Raw genomic sequence first — 20,738 nt, 5'->3', positions numbered from 1 at the left:
GCTGCCTTGCATACTGATTTACTCTCTTTTTGTTTGAATTTGTGGATTTGTGAGACAACAATGTGAGCTATGCCTTTCTACGATAATTCTTTGATGAATTCTTTTAGAGTCTCAAAATCACGTCTTTCCAACTGACTCAAACCATGTAGCCGTATCATCTTCCAGAGTAGTTTGAATCTTGCAAACCGTGTTGCAAAATACAAAACTTCCTCTGCTCTAATCACTCTTTTGAAAGATGGTACGTGATCTCTTGGATCTTTATCTCTAGAGTATTTCTTGTTTACCGATTTTTGAAAAGTTGGGACATTCTAACTCGTTGATTGTCTACAAATCTAATCATAGACTCTCCCAATCCTTCTCTCACTTCAGGCCTTTTACTTTCTTCTTTGAATGGATTGGTTGTTCTCTTGGATATTGGTCTATTAGGGAGATTCACTTGAGGAGGCAAGTTTGCCATCTCTCTGCCATCTATGTGATCATTCCATCTCTCATTATCGCTCTAGAAGGGAATCCAAGTGGCTCCCTTTTTGGAATTCTTATAGGAATCTTCGTGTTTGGTGGAGGTATCTATGGTCCTTGATTGACCAAATATTCACCTATTTCTACTGTAGTCTATGGATTTGTTCTTTTTATAGCTCTTTATTCTTGTCCATACTTGTCAACAACTATAGACTTCCATTGACAGTCGACTCCGTATGTATAGACATATAAGAGCTTGTAATCTTTTATGGGTATGGCTCTAAGTACCTATAAAGGTTGACCTCACTGTCATAAATGTATTTATAAATTCATTCACTTTCATGATCTTTCATCCAAACTCTCTTCAACATAATTGGTCTTTAGCAAATGCAAGTTTGGAAGAGCCATTATGGGCGGATGTTCCTATCATTGGGATCCCGAAGTTGTATAAGCTGAGTTTGAATCTAAATAAGACATGATCTGCAGGATTAACAGCTCTATCTTGATGTAAGAAGGCTTATTCCAATGTTTTCAAGTGCTTTGGTTAGGGAAAAGTCAAAACTATGTTCAAAACCGCAATCGTTTCCTCACAATTCTCTCAAATTGTCTGTTGTAGACACACCTTTTGGAGATGAATTTTGAGGCCTTAAACGATGCTTTTTCGGACCCTGACCAACAATGAATGACCCAAGGGGTCTTTGAGTGTTTTTCAAGGGTCACACTACATCTTGTAGAGCTACCCTAGAGCTTCGTTTTGATAAAAAAAAGTTTTTGAATCCGGTACTATTAGCTCAAGTTATGGCCAAAACAGTCAACCTGTGCCTGGAGACTTCATACGTGTATGATGTCTACAGACCCGAGAATGCTCCAAAATTTAATTGTAGACTCTCCTTGATGTACTCTATCCACTCCAAGTCTCAATTTGTGATTCAGACACTTTTAGGCAGGTCTATCAAATTTTTTATTATGTTTGGTTGCGTGCAACTTCCCTGGGAGGTTAACAATGCCAAAAGTGATCCAAATTGAATGAAAATTGGCCTCCAGAATTATTTTGTGATGTCAAACACTTTTGTAAGCTCACATGTGAGTTTTCACCCATAATTTGGCACTTGAGATATCATACGTTTAGGATGTCTTTTGTGGAAAAAGGAAGTGAGTTTTATCCCAGTGACTCTTTATCACTCAAGCAACTCTTAGCAACTTTTAGGATTCAATTTGAACACTTTTTGTACAAGTTATGGTCAATACAAGAATGTATCTTACCCAATTTATGTCTTTTGGCATTTTTTAACCCAAATGCAATGAAATTTTGTCTTGGGACTTCTTTAATCCTCTAGGACACTAAGCTATACTCAAATGTCTTATTTGACCTAGATCTAACCTCTAAGACATCATACCAGTATGATGTCTTTTGGCTTAGACTTCACCTATATTTCTACCCAAGGTACTCCTTGATGCATACAACAAGAATATGTGATCACAACAAATTTTGGATTCCAAAATTGCTCAAAATCACTCCTTTTTCACCTTCACCTTCACCTTCTTGGATCTGCAAAAATTTCCTTAAATGCAAAAATATGTGTCCAAATAGATGAAATACTGCAAAAAAACTTACACATCATTTCCCAACCTTCTATGTGGTCAAAAGTGCAGTTGGACTTTTAGATCTTGACTTGAGACATCATATACGTATAATGTCTATATGCTCAAAATTAGCCCAAACTTGGTCTCTAAGTTATTATTCTGGTGCTAAACACCCTCGTATGCTCTGATATTAACTTTGGTCCCTAAAATTGCCCGTTAGACATTATACGTGTATGATGTCTAACTAGTCAGTTTGAAGTGAAATTCACTCCAGAGGTTCCTCAAAGCATTGGCAATTCACAACAACTTTTAGAATTGAAATCAAATACTTTTTGTTCTAGATATAATCAATTCAAGAATTCACTTTACCTAGATGTGTCTTATGGCCTTTATAATGTGGTGTGTGGTCATGTAGGTCATGTGTCCGACCACCTAGTGTGGGAGGACACTAGTACATTCTTGGCATGTAACTAACCTTTCTTGCTATAAGAGAGATGACGGATTAATGAATGAGAGGTCTAGTTTTGGTATAGTCTCTCTCCTATAACAGCACGTTACATTGGTGGAGGCGGCGGGCACATGTATAGGCATAGGTAGTTAGGGTCTTCTTGATTTTCATCTTCTTGCTTCATTTAGCGATGGTGTACCCCATAGAACCCGATTAGGCTGGAGTGTCTCGTGCTGTGTGTGAGATCCCGCAACAATCATCGAACCCCTGATCTCAATCTTGAAGTCGCCCCTCAGCCCCGCTAGCTAAACCTCAGAAACGATACAAAACGCTAAACCCCGTAGCTAGAGACGCCATGGATACCTCTGCTTTAGGCACAGCTGCTGATGGAGGCTCCGGCAAGCTATAGTTCGTCAGAGTTCGACTCTAACTAGGGCTCATCGTCACCATTTTCACCGGAGCCTTCGACCTCAGCTCTTGCGTCCATGATGCCCATGTCCACTGCGGTCATACAAGAAGCTTTCTAGATGAACATCCCCAAAGCCATGCCGAATAGAAGCGAGCAGTGGACTGCCATGCAACAGAGCATTCCTTTCAACTCTAATGGTCTTTCCTCTTGTAATACACCCATACTAAACACCTTTCTCTATGGGCCTTGCATTGTAGTTCCCCAGCAGCAGGGTCGCTCCAACGGTAATCTCTTAATCATATTAGCGAGCGAGAAAGCATCAGAGAGTCAACAGATTGATGGGTCACTGCCACCACGAGCCATGACAACCCTGCTTGTTTCATGCAGCGTATTCTCCTACACTATCATCATCATCGCTTATGTTCTGCAGATCCTCAGCCCTGCTGCTTCTTTTCATGATCTCACCCTTGCCCTCCTTGTGCTTCTGTTGTTACATGCGCTGCAGTTCATGCTATTATGGTGGTTTCCCATGGCACCCAAGTCTCAGGAATCCACTTTTGCGGAGTCAGAGCACAAGATCCAGAGGACCCCCACGTCAAGAAAGAAGCCTGCTTTGAAGCATGTTGCTACTGCAGTCCAGACTGCAGTTCCTGTTCAAGCTGCATGGATTCAGATGCAGTACTATTGGCTTGCATTGTTGGCCAGTTTACTAGAGAAGGGCAGTGTGGACAACCTGATGACAAATGTCAGCATCTCTGGTGGTGGCACTCATAGAGCTGACCAGGGAGTTTATGGCCAAAAGAGGCATGCTGTTGTTTCTGCCTTCGCTTCCTCTGTCATTCCTTCTCTTTTCCTTGCCCATGCATATCACATTGCGCTGGTTCCTGAGCTTCCTCTTGTCCTTGATGATTCTATCAACATTCTGGAAAAGACCTCCTCTATGGTTAAGGTGCTCAAGATGATAGCAAATCATGAGGGTGTTCCTCTCACTAAGTCAGAATCTAGTACTATTTCACCCAGCAAAGGAATGGCAAGTTCACCCAGCAAGGGAATGGCAAGTTTGTTACTGCGCTTGGATTTTCGTGATTGTTTCGAGCAGCGGGATCTTGAAGCAAAAACTTTTCATTGTGTTTAGTGATACTCTTTTCAACGTTAGATCAAGCATGTAGTTGGTTTTCAATAAAGCAAAACACACTCACACCAAACTCACAAGTGGATTGGAGATTGTATGTTTTAGTCATTCCTCGTCTAGCCATTCACATTGGGATAGCAACCTAGTGCGTTTCCTGTGTCGAGAGATTTTCTTGTCGAGTCCTCAGTTCGTTCTTCCTCGTCTTGTCCATTACATCAGGATAGCAACCTGATGTTTGCATAAGCGAGATGTCGAGTTCCATAACTTGATCATGTTCGGCATGATGTCGAGTCTAGCCCCTAAGATCAGTCCCAGCCCCTAAGCCGTTGTATGATCACTCCCCCCAGATGAAGCGTCGGAGTTGATCCCTTTGTGTCAAGTTTTTTCTCAGCCCAAAATTGTAAAAAAGATATCCATCTTTTTCTCCCTAAGGGGGGAGGTGTGGCATGTGGTCATGTAGGTCATGTGTCCGACCACCTAGTGTGGGAGGACACTAGTACATTCTTGGCATGTAACTAACCTCTCTTGCTATAAGAGAGATGACGGATTAATGAATGAGAGGTCTAGTTTTGGTCTAGTCTCTCTCCTGTAACAGCACGTTACAATAAGCCCAAAAATACATGAAATTCCATGAAATTTTGGCTCTTTTCTTCCTAGATGCTCTAGATCACAAGGGTGCACTCAGATGTATTTTTTGACCTCAAATATTGCCTCTAAGATATCATACATGTATGATGTCTAGGTGGTCAGAAGGGAATTCTTTTTCTACCCCAGGTGTCCCTTCGTATGTAAAACAAGAATATGTGCTCACATCAAATTTTGGATGGAAAAAATGCACAAAAATATTCACTTTTTGACAAGGAAATCCCCCGAAAGAGTAAAATCCCCTCAATTCTCAATCTATATGCCCAAATGAAATGAAATTTGGTGTATGTGCTCAACAAAAAATGAAAAAGATGGCTATCAAAATTACCCTTCTGACATCATACGTGTGAGCATAGCACCAATCACTCATGCAAAAATGTCAACTGAAACTTGTTTATTGCATTTATACCCACAAAAGAAGGCTTTTTTGTGATTTTAAATGAAAACATGCACTTCAATAAATAAATCAGTGACGGATAGCTCTTGATCAAAATTTGGTTACTTACCTAAAGCTACTCCTATACATCATATGGGGTTTTTCATTTATGAATAGAAAAATGCTTCAATTCCATACACGACTAGCAAATGCTTTATCACCTCACAAATCACTCGACGACCAAAAACTACTCTAATCTACAACTAATACTACAAATCCTAGCTAAATCTATTCACAAACCCTTGGCAAGACATATGCTTCCTGGTTGTCCACTTGATCTCGGAATAACCTCTTTTGGATCCACGTAAGAAAGATTCTTTCTTTAGCCAAAACTGAAGGAATCAACCATCACACGAGAGTAGGATTACCTACTCAAGTCATTGTTTCCCGACAGTGGTGCCAATGTTGCAGGAGCAAATCACACCACCTATAAATCTCTTAAGCTTTTCAGGCCAAGACCATTCCACAAATACAACAATGTAGAAGGCCAACTAAACCACAATCAGGAATCTCACTGCTCTCAACTACACCACCTACCCCACATACACATAAACGGAAGGAAACTTACCAAACCATGCCACAATCATACGAAACTTAAGGAACACCATCACCTCACTAGGATACAGTTGTCCCAAAGCCTCTACACTCAAAACCCTCACTGTAGAGGAAAATGCATATGAAGATAGAGCAAAATTTTGGAAGTGCCCAAAACTGAAATCTATGAGTACCTATGTGTAGCTTATCTTGCCACGATTCTAATGACTACTTGCATGCAAAACACGACATCATTTGAAAAAATTACAAACACAAATAGCTACTAGATGCATGGGTGTGTGTGCTCCGTTCCACATGGAATGCTTGGTGTTGTTACGTAGCTCTTGCTGAGCCTAGCACAATGGTGCAGTCAAATCTCCAATGTGATGAGCGAGTCAAGAGTTGCATCAGGATGAATCTCACACACACTCTCCCTCTCTCTCTCTCTTTCTCTCTCACACACAGTCGACGACAGCTTAAAACTTTGATTATTATAAAAGTTCTTTGTACAAAATGACCTAGGTACCTTATATACTAAAGCTACCATAGGATAAACCTAAAACATAGTTTAATGGGCCAAATGGTTTGAATTGCATTGATCTTCAAAGCATGGTAGAGCCAACCACGGCTATGCATAGACACGATTGTTCAACCCATGCACACAGTCGTCCCGGAGTACGCCATCTAGGAGGGGTGGTAGGGCACTAAGTACTAAGTAATTAAGGGCAATGTTTGAAGAGGGAGGAAAAAAGTTCGATGTTAACGTGTGTTTTTTTGCAAAATTACCTAATAATGCCCTTATAACTCATCATCAAGGAAAAATTCACTCATAATATCTTCCCAAAGAGTGTAAATAGTGTATATACTATCAGAAAATCATCAAAAATAGTCTTTTTTGGGTATTTTTTATCATTTTTATTGATAATGAGGCTTAAAAATAGGAAAACCCAACAAAAAACAATAAATCTTTGTTTTTCAATGGATTTTCTCAATTATTGGATTTTCACTTTACTTTTTTAGAGCATTTTGCTATTTTCTTTGATATTTTCAAATAAACAGGTCAAAAATTAATAATAAATAACAGGGAAGCTCATATGGAAAAACGAAAGACATGATGGTGATTAGAAAGACAGGCGGACAAGCACAAAAATTTTCAATGAAATCAAAAGATGGAAGCAGGAAGCCTAAATTATGCGTCCAGGCCTACTTTTGCAAAATTCTTGCAGAATGAGCTACAGGAATCCACTCGGGGAAATTTTTGAGTCTAACATAGATTTCACGGCCTAGTAGGACTAACGGGAGAATCGGGGAAAAATTGGTTCGGGAAGTCCGAGTATAGATATCCAAGGTAGTCCAAAACCACCTCATTTCCACTTGCAGCCTTTGTAGAGAGAGATTTCGACCTCTTTCGCGCGACTTTTTTAGAGCCCACAGTTGACCATTTTCAGCACCGTCTCACAGGAGACATGAGGGTTAAGTTATTTACTTGTCAATGATCCATTTTGTATGGCTTGGGTAGCTAGTCTAAACCCCTAGAAAAAACCCTAGAAACCGAGCAGTGCATGAAGACCTACGACCAAAAACTGACCATAGCGGCCTGCCAGATCGACCAAATCAGATGGGATTTGAACCATAGCATTCCCTAACATAATAGAACCTTTCTATATCATCAGTTGACCGTTTGGCAGGAGTCGAAGGGGTTCCTTATTAGAAAAGCTAGTTTTTTTACAAATGCCAGAATTCCGATTTGACTCCACAGATAGCTTGCCTACGAGGTTCATATACATGTATATGATTGGTTTAGTGAAACCCATCAAGCAGTAGAAAACATCTCGAAGGTTACAAAGCGTCAAATTCGACATACGGGGTCAAATTGACTCCAAATGAGCCAGAATTGGACAAGTTGCTTCACGACTATGTTGCGGACAAGTCCAAAGCCTCAAAGTTGACTGACCAACCCAACAGGCAATGTAGTCACAAAAAATGGTGATTTCAAAGTTGACAAATCACAAAGTGATGTCGGCACGACCAAATTCAATTTAGGACTTGTTTTAGGTGCATAGAATAGGTCTAGGTCAAAAGTTGTAAGTTTTGCAAAGAATTTGTCATTGTTGTAAATAATCACGATTATTTACTTTTACATCATTTTTGCTTGGAAATTGTCACATCTCCTCATCTATCATGTGTACGCACCTAATATATGCCAAAAATCAAGTATGAGCCAAAATGAGCACTTATAACTTGGAAAATTGCCAAAAAACGCAAAGAAGTCTTTGCAAGCCAATTTTTGGGTTATGGACAACATTTCTTGATCCAAATCACCTTATATCTCATATACAGGGTCTATACAATGCATAGAACCAGTTTGTACCAAAAAATGTTAATTTTGGAAGAAAAGTTAATAATCACGATTATTTACTTTTTAGCTAAAATTGGGAAGTTTTGATATTTTGCCATCATACATCCAAAGTTAAACCAACTAGCCAAATTTGAACCAATTTGGAGCTCAAAATCTCAAATTCCCCTTATATCTACTGTTTCAGAGACCTAAAGCCAAAATCTGGTACCATTTTTACCTTATGCATCCAAATGAGCCCATATTTCACTCAGAGTATGTATTTATTATATACTTCAAGCCTATGAAGCCAAGTTTGCAAAAAGTTGAAAAAAATACTCAGCTGTAAATAATCGTGATTATTTACTTTGGTTGCAAAAATTTGTTTTGACTTTACAGTTTTGTTCCTTGCATGTTTTTATGCATCTATGCTTGTTCAAAAATTGATATGAAGCAAATTAAACCAAAATTGTCAACATTTCAGACTAAAGGACATTTCAGAGAAAATATCGACAAATCTGCTAACTTTGCACTCTATTCACCGAAGAGGAGCCATGCAAGCAGCAGAGAGGGCCAAGAAAAAGCTCAACCAGAAGGAGAAGTTGCAAGAACTGTCCGCTTATCAATTGGATCCAGACTCAGTCAAAGCAGCCAAGGCAGCATACCTCTCCAAAGAACAGCTAGAAGAACATGATACCACAGTCTTCACCGGCAGATTCAAGAGTGAAGAGGGGCATCAGGTGGAGTTGCAACTCCTACCCAAGGAAGTATATGATGTTTCCGCGAAGCCAGAGACCAAATAAGCCAACCGTTGGCTTGGACTCAGAGACTTTTATAAACAGGAGCCTTGCAGAGTGGATTTTCAGAAAGCTTACAAGCTTCTATCCACAATTAAAGAAGATGGAACCGCACAGATATTTGACACTCAGGGAAACAAGGTCTAAGTGGTCATAACTAAAGATATAGTGGCAGAAGCACTCAGACTGCCTAGAGAGGGAATGACCATGAGAGCAAGGGACAGAAAAACAACAGGGACTTTTACCAAAGAGACTGTCACGTCTATCTTTGCAGATTTGATTCACAAACAAGTGGAAGAGCCAACCCGATTATACCATCAGTACTTCCACTTCTTGGCAAAAAGGCCACCAAGGTACACTACGCCAAATCACGCGGTTGCCACCACATTTACCCAAGTTCTCAAATCAACCACCAGGCAACCAGTGGACCATGCTCAGTATGTCTTGACCACCTTGAAGGGCACCAAGAAAGAAGGGAAAATCACTTACTTGGGTGTGCCCAAAGTCTTGAAAAGGATTGCGTACCATGCCATCGGCATGGCTAACTATCTACCACCTGCCCTTGACCAAAACCATCTCCTAGAGCTACAAGGTCAGGAAAGAGATCTTATAAATCCGATGAAGAAGCAGCTGACAACTCGTCAGATAGGCACAACAGCGAGAGCTCTGATAACAAGGAGATGAGAGCGAGAAGAGAAGATTTGAAGAGAAAAGTTGTGGCCGCCCACCAAGAATAGCCCGCGCAAAAACAAGCTCGCCTTGAAAGAGAAAAACACGCCTACCAGCACAGTCGATAAGCACAAGGGAAGGACCCAGAGGAATGGGTGCCTAGTGGACTTAAAGGCCCAAGAACGAAGCATCACACCAGAAAAGAGATTGAAGATCCGACAGAAACTTTGGAGAAAATGTGCCAAGAATTTGAATCCCTCAAGCTGAAAGAAACCAAAGAAGCGGCTAGAAAATCCAAAGAGGCAGAGGAACAGAGACGAGCTGAAGAAACAGCAAGGGAAGAAGCACAAGAACAAGGCTATGAGTCTCCCAGACCCACTTCACCGTCTACGGAACAACAGGACCATCAAATGCCAGGCCCACCACCATCACATGCAGGTAAAGACACAACAAAAGAGCCAACTAAAGAAGCTGAACCAATCTACCCAAAAAAAGGCCTTTCTTATCCTTTTTCTCTCGTGTACGAGATATGTTTCTAACCTTGGTTTGACAAACTTAAGCTTTGGGAAAGAAATTGCAACTTTAAGTTATTTTGCAAAGGCAAAAACTCCCAAGATCTGCCTTCAAAATTTCTTTCTTTTGTTCACGTAAGTTTGCTTTGCTAACTTGGTCCCCTTGGCTCTCTAAAGTTGTAGTTCCACCACAAAGTCCCTATTGGATAGGAACAACCAAGAAAATGAATAATAAGGGATTGAATCGACTTAGGCACTTTTGAGATGGCGACAACAAGAGATGGAAAACCATTGAATTTTTGGTAACCCAATTCCAACTTAATGATTTGGAGACTTTGCTGGTCAACCAAGTGATAAAAGAGCTTGACAATGTACTGATGCTAATCTGTGAATCGGGGTTTGAATGGAATGCTTGGAGATGGCCTAGAAGTAGTCTCTTATGGAAACCCCATTCTAAATGCATATATAATGCAATGATGCACAAGAAGAATTGGTGTAGGCCCCTTAACAAGATACGAAAAAAACAATGGCAAGAGGAATGGTGGGAGCAAGTAACGGAGAACATGTGGAATCCAAAGTTACCATAGTACATGAAGGTATTTCTATGGAAGGTAATGTGGGGTGCTCTTTCGACAGGGTGAAGATACAGGAGAGAGGGATTGGGCCAGATCGATGCTTGGGATGCAGGTTAGCTAGTGAGGATTTGGCCCATCTATTCATGGAGTGCCCGGCTATCAGAGGCATCATAGAAAAAATATGCAGGTGGGTACAAAGGACATGGAAAATTGGTTTTTTCAAGGCTGATTTATTTCTTGGAGATAAGAAGTTGGGAAGACCGGATACGAAAAGGCTCGCTGCTGCTGTACGTTCCCCCCTTGCCATCGTTGTCCCTCCCTCCCTTGCATAGTTGCACCCCTGCTCTGCAACGTGTACCTTACGCCTGTCCCCTCCCCCTCCAGCATGCTGCCTTGGCCTACCCTCACGCGCCAACCTGCTCCCCCCCATCCCGCTGCCCCAGCCAGCTTTCGTGCACCAGCCCGCTTCCCCCCCCCCCCCCCCCCCCCCCCCCTCTATCCCGCTGTCCCATTCCGCTGCCCTCACTGCCCAAGCTTGTTTCCACCAGCCTGCTCCCCCCCCATTCCGCTGCCGCCGCAGCTCCTTTTTCTCCACACACACCTCCCCCCCCCCCCTCTTTTTTGTTGTGCCTCCCCCCCTCCCGAAGGCCTCACTTGTCCAGCCCTGCAGTAGAGTTGTCGTTGAGACCTTACTCGCCAAGTTCTCAGGTGTTTGTCTTCACGTCCCCCCTCTCCTACACATCAGCAGACACAAATGGAGTCTCATGCTCCACCCCAAAGTGTGGGACGCATGTCTAACCTCACTATCCTATCTTATTGCAGTATTAGCGAGAACCACGCTTAAATTGTCAGTCCATGGGACGAAACTGACTCGGCTAGTGCATAGAGGCTACAAGAGGGTGTCAATCTCTCGAAACACAACTAACAACTCGCATCTAACTCATGCTACACTCAAGTGACTGATATCACCAAAAGTCAATCGCTCATCGACAAACAAATCACATCCGTTACAGCATCAAATGACATCCAAACGTGATGAAACTTCTGGGACAAGTTTATAAGACCTAAGCACACATGCTTATGGTTTCAAACCCCACTTTAGGTCAAGTTCCTAAATCACAATTATTAACAGAAGTGGATTTTTGACCTAGTTGTTTTCGATCCAGAATGCATCTAAATGCTTAGCAATGATGCCCCAATACCCCGCCTATGCTTAGTTTTTTATTTGAAAGTTTAAATTCCTAGTTATGATGAAATTAGGCCGGCGGTTGGCGACTCTAAAAGCTACGAAATACTGCGAACTGCTTACGTCAATGCGTAGAGCTCTTACCTGCGGTTGCAATGCAACAAAAACGACTGCAATGTGACAACCGGGGAGGGAGTAGGAAGCGCGAGAAGGAGAGGTGTGAGCGCCATTAGCTCATGCTGCGTTTCTATTATCCAAAACTTATAAAAAACTTACAAAAATTGGCTTTTATACCTTAGCCAAGGTTTTTGGGTGGTCAAAACTAATAATCTGGAGTTCTACCAAACCTTGGAAATGACAGGTTGATACAATTTGGAAGCTTGTAGCCCCGGCTCATTAATTACAGATTTTATCCGAGAAAATAGGAGTTACAATATTCCCGATTTATCAAAATAATAAGTGTTTTACAAAGAAAACTCCGAAAAATGGTATCCGTGTTAGATTGCTACTAACATTCCCCCCCTCTTAACCTGTGTCGTCCCTTGACACATCTTTATGGGCTGAAATAATCTTCGGGTTGATGGCTAGCGAGGCGGTCTTTAACTGATAGAGTACAACTTTTATGCTTGAAAATTGTGAGCTACGAATTATTTGAATTATTTGAAGGGTAAAGGCTATTGGGACTACATCAACAAGGAGATCTCGTGTAACCTCACATATAGGATGATAATGCCCCGAATGAGGCATGGGACAAACTTATTGCTTTCGGGTCATTAAAGCAAGAGCAAGGAAGATAAACCTCAAGAATGAGGTGAACACTATAAAGCAAGGTGATACATATGTGAATGACTATACCTTAAATATCAAGGTACATGTGAATCCCTTATATCCTTTGATGTCATCCCTTATATCCTTTGAGGTCATAGTGGATGATCATGTGAAGATGGAGGCATGCATGCATGGTCTTTAAAACCATTATGGGAAGTTTGAGGTATTTTATTTGGTTTTTAAGCGCGCACACACACACGTGCGTGCATATAATACACACACACACACACACACACACACACACACACACACACACACACACACACACATATATATATATATATATATATATATATATATATATATATATATATATATATATATATATATATATATATATATATATATATATATATATATATATATATATAGAGAGAGAGAGAGAGAGAGAGAGAGAGAGAGAGAGAGAGAGAGAGAGAGAGAGAGATAGAGAGATAGATAGATAGATTTTATTATCGTCCTCGGAGGTCAAATATGACCTATGGGACCAAAGTTACATGTGATGTAGTATGTGTATGGCTGATGAGTGACTCTCGATGCTCCAAAATTGTAGTGATGAGAGTCGCAATGGAGAGCCCACACTTTGGCTGGGAGAGGAAAGTGTGTAGGTCTAAGTTATGGCTGAAAATGTGAGAGAAGCAAGTTCGGATGTGATCAAAAGCTGAGCACTCTAGTAGTGTGTGGTACTCAGACTCTCGAACTTGCAGTGAGCATAATGTGCACAATCGATTTGACTCTTCTCCATTGCCCCAACGCCCTATCTCACATCGAAGGAAATGGGAGCTAAGCCGAATTGCTGCGATAGTGCGTATCGCGGACAAGAGAATAGGCTCAAGCATGTAAGTGTGAGTACGGTTTCCTCTCTCAGCAAAGAACATGGTTTTGTAGTTGGGGGCAATATAGGTGGTGTAATGTATGAAGCGTGACCCACCGGATTTCTCCGAAGCCGTAATACATTGGCGTTGTAGAAAAGCTTCATTCACTTGAGAGTCAATTGAAGCATCATGTAGCAAGTGTAATGCATCCCATCTCCCAAACCACTTCTTTATGTCTTGCATCCATCTCGTGATCAAGATCTTGCTTTTATGTGTCTTTTGAACTTTTTTGCTTGCTTCCCATGCAATTGTAGGAAGTCGATGTGAGGGGTTTTGACGCATCTTTATCATGTACTCCACAACCCTTTCCATGCCCATAACCTCAATTGGAAGAGATCCCGACTCAAGAAGTAGGAGCATATATGGTGTTTGTGTCTTAACTTGGAGAAAGTTTGTAAGAAAACGCTTTTGGACATTCTCAAACTCTTTCCAAGTAGACTTTTAGATGCTCCCGCCCCACACTTCAACTCCATAAAGAAGAACCGGTGTCACCAATGCATCAAAAAGATACTTCTTGAGAACCCAACACTTGATGTTTCCCGCATTACACTTGTTCTCAAATGCATAATATGCTCTCTTTCCCGCTTCCAAGCGACGCATAGCACATTCATGCCACTTGTGATTGGATGGAACCTCAAGGCCAAGGTACTTAAAGCTCTCAACAACTTCAAGTGTCTCGTTGTTGTACACAATGCATGGCTTCTCCTTATGGTTAGTTTTCACAAGCATAACCTTTGTTTTGGATTCATTTACAATCAGCCCAGTATGCAAGCAAAAGTTCTCAAGGACAACCATAAGCTTTTGTGCATCTTCTAAAGTGTGTGCTAGAAGCACTACATCATCCGCATACAACAAAAGCATGATTACCGCATTGCAAATAGTGACCTCTTCAATGCCTTCTTCTTGCATAAAGTCAAGTACCATTTGTTCCAATTGATCGATGCATAGACCAAAGAGAGTTGGTGACAATGGACATCCTTGTTTAACCCCAATAGTGCTTACAAAAATTTCTGAAATTTCTCTTCCCATGCATAATTGACAAATCACCTTCTCATAGATTCGAGAAACCGCAAGCATAAACTCACTTGGCACTTGGAGTTCTTCCATCCTTCTCCACAAATTGTTACATGGAATCATATCAAAGGCTTTCTTAAAGTCCACAAAACAACAATACAATCGCTTGCCTTTCAACCGACTTTCCTCCATGAGAACACAAAGAGTGACAAGATGATCAATGGTGCTATGGCATCGACGAAAACCCGCTTGTCCCTTTGCACGCTTGTCATTCTCTTCAGCCCAATCACTCAATTTCATCTCCATTATGCACCCAAACAACTTTGCCATAAGAGACCCAATCATTATAGTCCGGTAGTTGCTTACATTCTTTACATCCCCTCCTTTATGCAAAGGCTTAACCCAATTAGTACTCCAATCATAAGGCATACCATGTTGAAGTGCAAGGTTGAACATATCACACATCCACTCATGGGTAAAATCTCCCGTCCATTTGATCATCTCCGGCTTGATACCTTGAAGATCTCCCACTTTGCGAGTGGCCAACTTTTCAAGCCCACCGCATACATCCTCAATAGTAAAAAAAGACGGCATACATGGGAGTGAACCATAAAATGGCATTTTTTCAGTATTTGCTTGCTCATATAATTGCCTACAATGTGTGTACATATCCACTAGACTCAAGTTACCAAAATTCTCAACCCGCTTGCCTCTCAAGTTTCTCCAAAATCTTCCACATGCATGTGCCTTTTCTTGGACTTGAAATTCTTGTTGCTTTACTTCCCATCTTCTTCTCTTCTTTTGAATCAATGCCTTGTATGTATGCAAATGACTTTGATAGTTGTCTTTGTCCATAGTTGCATCAAGCTTTATCAAGGACTTTCGAGCATCTTGACATTCTTTATCAAACCACCTTTTGCGTGATCTATCTTTGTTGATACCATGGAGATGCTTTATGGCAAAGCATTCTTCTGCACAAGAACAAATAGCTTTCTTGAAAGCTTCCCATTTAGTTTCCAATGGTGCATCATATTGAAGCTTTGTCATCCATAATTTTTGCTCAACCATTTCAATGTACATTGGTGCCCGTTTGAAATCCATACATAGTGATAACTTCTCTTTCCTTTGGCTGAGATTATCATGCTTAGTTGCTTCTCCACATGAAAGTTCAATACATAAAGTGCGATGGTCGGATTCCGGGGTCCATTGACCAAACATAAAACTCTTTATACGATACATGATGGCTTCAGAGAGTAGCATATAGTCAATCACACTATCCCCATTATGTCTTCTACACGTAAATCCATTGGTTCCACTCCACAAAGATACACCATTGGCAATGAGCATACCCGTGCTATTACACATGTGTAAAAGTAACTTTCCATAGTGATCCGGCTCTTTCTCATCCATTGAAGTACGATCATACAAGTGAACTTCCTCCAACTCCCTTGAAATGTATGGCATATCAAATTGTTGAGTATCATGTTGCAATGTTTTTGTGCGAGCATTCATATCCCCAAATACAATAACATCACCTTTACCTTTGAAATAAGCAATGTCCTCTTCCAAATCAGAAAATGGTTGATCTCTATCCATGCAAGCATAAAAGGGAGAATCATGATGAGGAATGTAGCAACCGGCTACAAAAATGGGTGCTCTTTTTGGTGTCATAATTTTCAGCCATACATAACGTTTGTACTTGTCATCTTTCACAATTGATACAAAATCTTCCAATCCTTTCTTAACCATACATGCTAACCCTCCTTGTCCTCTTCGTTGCTTGATATTCTTTGACCACATCAATGAATGTACATTGTAATCCTCCAAGCCGTTAATCCTTTGTGTATCATGCTCCCAAGTTTCAACAAGAAGTACAACATCGGCTTTGCTTGTTAGTTTATCAATGCCAGCCCCCGCATTCCATGGGTATCCATTACAATTCCAAAAGCATATTTTCAATTGTAACTCGGTCTCATAGGTCACGCATCCCTATTTGCTTGAGAGACTTGCCTCCTCCTTGGGCACATTTTCTTCACGAGAGATGTCCTTGTTTTTATTATTCTTTTCCTCATATGCCTTGCGACGCATATTTTGTTGCTTAATATGAGAGAGAGAGAGAGAGAGAGAGAGAGAGAGAGAGAGAGAGAGAGAGAGAGATGCCAATGAGAAGAGGGTTTCCATTATGGAACTATCATTTTAAAATTTGAAATGATTTTTTTTTTAGAGATAACTTGAGGTACATTTCAAGTACATGATGCTTTTACCTCAAAAACTCTTTCACTAGCCAAAAGGAGGCTTTGAATCTTCCACGGCCTTCTTTACCCTCGTAATCTCGCCTCCCTTCTCTTTCCGCACCACCTTCTTCTCCCTCCTCTTTCTATTACCTCTTTTTCCCTTTCCTCTATGTGTCATATTATTCAAGCAATTTAATTCACTCGGTAAAGACACCCTAATATATCTATTTAAACCATCACCACCTATGGCATGCTAGAAAAACACTACATGTGGATCCCATATCCATAACCAAGGGCAACCAAACAATCTTGCAGCCAAGAACAAGAAGGAAATACTCCTCAAAAAGTCAACTTTTGTCATGTTGTAAAGGAAGTGTAAAAGGTTTTGGCCATTTTGAAGCTAAGAAGACAACCAAGGAAGTTCTAGTGCAACATTTCCATATTAACAAGGAGCTTCACCAACATCCTACGAGCTCAATTATTTCTTTTCATAGAGCTAGTTGTAAGGAATTCATTTGTTTCACTTTACTTTATATTGTTTATGCTACTATGCTCATATGATCACTATATTTGTTTTGTGCTCATATTCTCCTAAAAGTCTTGGATCCCTCATGCATAGAGGAATGAAAATTTTAGCATTTGTCAATGAAATTTTGGATATGTAGTATGCATCCATTGAAGAAGATATTTACAAAGGGAGAACTCATGGGCCTCTTGTAGAGAAAGAAAGGGGTATTATTTTATGATCACTTCTATGTTTCACCAAGATCCATTAGAAATGGAGAACTGTATGTAAGCTTACAATTTCTAGTTTTTGGAGTGGAGAGTGGCCACTCCCTAGCTCAGACAACAAATGAAATCTATTGGTTTTTTTTTTTTTTTAAATGGAACATTGATGTGTGGATGAATGGTGAAGACCTTGCTACTTTGAAGATAGGTTTCAACTGCACATTGCACCAAGCAAGGCAATATCTACAAAATGAAGAGATAGATTTACTTGTACTTTTTGCTTTTTGAGATAGATGGCAAGAAGGTGTGTAAATGATATTTCTTTTTCTTCCTGCCATTTTTTGCTCGTGTATGTCATGGTCTTGCTTCTTTATTTTGATCTTATATCTTACACACCCTACAAAAGATTGCAAAGAAAGTCCTATGCAAGGAAGTGCTAGAAGGGACTGTGCATGTATTTTCGAGCTAAAGCCTACTTTCTAGCTAGAGCCTAGCAAGCTAACAAAGAAACCCATTTTTGAGCTCAATATTGTAACTTTACTCATTTTAGGATAGAAAACCCATCATGTCCAAAGTTGTGGTTTCAATTATATTTACAAAAATGTAAACTTGATAGTTAAGGTTGTGAGCTTCTACCTTGCAATTACTTGTATGTTATATCTAGTCCTCTCTTACCCAAATTTGAGTCTATTTGATATTTTTAAACCTTGGCTAAGTTATAAAAGCCAACATTTGTAGAAAAATCTTATGAATTCTTTGGATAACAAGCTTACATAGAGTCTTCAAGCTCTGTGTACTCTCCTACAACCTTCTCTCTCCTACAACCTTCTCTTGCTCATAGCTCCCTCACAAATTGTTTGTTTGGAGTGCCATCTATTTTATTTTGTTTGCAAATGAAAGCTATACACAACACTGTAAGCTTCTCACGATGATTCCATAAGCTTGTTGCAGCTAATCCTCTTCTTAATCTATTCATAACTCAAGTTTTAAGTATTCAAATTGCATTTTGAGTAGAGAAGAGATATTAGCAAAACATTACTAAGCTATTGAGTGCATTTTGAGCCAAAATGAAAAAGGTCAAAATAACCTTTTAGATAATAAGCATTTTTTTGTAAGAGGTTGAAACATGGATTTGAGACCCTATGCATGTGTGTCTAAGCTTTATCTACCCGACCTGTAAGTCTGGCAACAATTGAACTTCATTTGCTTAGTAAATTGTCAAGGTTTTCTTGCGATGTTAAGATTAGTTTTTATTGTTGTTGAGTGTTTCAATGAGTAGATAAGGATTGAGTGTGTTTTCAAATAGCTACCTCTTCTAGCCTCCATGCACTAGTCAAGTTGACTGCATCATGTGGTATAACACTTATGTACATGGTTCTTGCTATTCCCACAATACGATAGAGTGAGGCTTGGAAACTTTAGAACATACATTTGGCATCCCTTACAAGGATGAGGTGATCTAAACTAGATAAAACCTCATGATTTAGATATTATTATCCAACACTTCCTTTTAGGTTCACCTAGAGAAAATCACCATTTTCTAGAAGCTGCATACATGAGGAGTGTTGTATTTAGCTGTGTAGAGGTTTTTTGACACCATATTAGAGAGTTTGAGACTTTAGAGTCAATTTGGGAATCACAAGTGTCTTAAAGATTTGGCCACATGGACAAATTTTAAGCTATTGTTTAAGTCAAAGTCCTTCCATAACGTAGTCCTTGATAATCTCTTTCAAGCCATGCTCTCAATACTTTGGCTAAGATTTCTCCATGTGCTCAAATCTTAAGATCATTTTGAAAGGGGGAATTGGGAAAGTACCAAACTCACTAAAATGGTGTTTAGACTAAGACAGACTTGGGAGTAGGATGTTTTAAGCATATATTAATTTGTTTTTGAGTAGTTGACAAGTTAGGCTATACTAGAGTCTAAAAATTGGCATTCATTTCATAAGAATAATAAGAAAAAACAGTGTTTGTAGACACTTTCCACTACCTTCTTTTTTATTTGATTAGGAGTAGGTTAAGTAGATACCAAGGTGGATTTTTTACCATTTCACCCTATAAAATGTCATCAATGAGTTGCTTTGTGAAATATGAGAGTTTTTAGGTTCCAGATTCATAAGTTAAGCTTAGAGACCACAAAATAGCATTTACGGTCAAGGAATAGGTCTAAGAAAAGTTCTAGAAACTCTACGGTAAGTCAAAACTAGCTTTTAAGAAAAATTTAAAAATTTGCAAAAAAATATATTATTATCTCTTTTGTGATTAATGCATGAAAATTTGAAGCTTTTTGGTCAAAAGAACTTGCAATCCACTGTAAAATGTTGGAATTAGGGTTGCAAAGAAACACACACAACTTGGAGAAGACAAAGGAAGCTCAAGGCACACAACTGAGAGTGTTTTATTTAGTGTGCAATGGAAAGATAGATAGCCCTAGAGTGATGGGCGTATATACAATGCACGAGGGAAAAAACTCCTAAAGAGGGAAAAAATGCCCCAGCGGTCCTAGTGTGTTCACAGACATCACTACCACATGTATATGGTAACAAATCACCTCTAGATGTGGTAGTGATGTGTTCACACACATCACTACCACATGTATATGGTAACAAATCACCTCTAGAGTGATGCGGTGAACGAGAGCTGGCACATGAGTAAAGGGAAGTTCCATGCCGTGAGGACATGATCAGGCCACAAAGGGGAGTAAACCCTAAGCTTTGTGGAAAGCTTCAAGCTTCTCACGAGACAATGCCTTTGAGAAAATATCTGCAAGGTTGTTTTGTCTTGGCACATAAGCCAAGCTAATCTCTCCTGCTCAGAGCCTCTCCTTGACATAGTGGTAATGCACCTCAATGTGCTTTGTACGAGCGTGAAAAATTAGGTTCCTCGCAACTGCCAATGTGCTCTGATTGTCAATGTAGATAGTGTTGACAGTGTCCTATCCAGCACCCAAATCAACCATAAGACGCCTGAGCCATACACACTCAACCATAGATGTGAAGACTGCTTTATACTCAGCCTCACAACTCGAAGTTGCCATAGTAAGTTGCTTATTGCTCAACCATGATATACATGAACTGCCAAGCATGAAACAAAAACCACTTGTGGACACTTGCGTGTCAAAACAACCAACCCACTCGGAGTCCAAAAAAGCATGTAAATCTGGCGGCAATGATCCCCCCTTGGGATAAAACAAGCCAAGATGTAAAGTACCACTAAGGTAGCGGAAAATCCTTTTAACAGCCTGCCAATGCTTATATCCTGGGCTATGCATAAATCTGTTGACCTGTGAGACTGCAAACTGAATATCCGGTCTTGTGTTGCATACATATATGAGGCA

At 40.2% G+C, this 20,738-nt stretch overlaps 1 protein-coding gene across 1 annotated transcript; it reads left to right on the top strand.

Moving 5' to 3' along the window:
* Window positions 1-3,018: 3,018 nt before the first annotated feature.
* On the top strand, window positions 3,019-4,035 carry LOC147448203 (uncharacterized). Its single transcript, XM_086524515.1, has one exon. It carries the CDS (start codon window positions 3,019-3,021, stop codon window positions 4,033-4,035), a length of 1,017 nt encoding a protein of 338 aa, XP_086380641.1.
* Window positions 4,036-20,738: the final 16,703 nt, after the last annotated feature.

The sequence above is a fragment of the Adiantum capillus-veneris genome, chromosome 11 (genome assembly GCF_014529385.1).
Source record: "Adiantum capillus-veneris isolate H3 chromosome 11, ASM1452938v2, whole genome shotgun sequence".
In the NCBI taxonomy this organism is placed as follows: domain Eukaryota; kingdom Viridiplantae; phylum Streptophyta; class Polypodiopsida; order Polypodiales; family Pteridaceae; genus Adiantum; species Adiantum capillus-veneris.
Note: the sequence above shows the minus strand (reverse complement) of the source record. Positions and strands in the feature narration are given on the sequence as shown.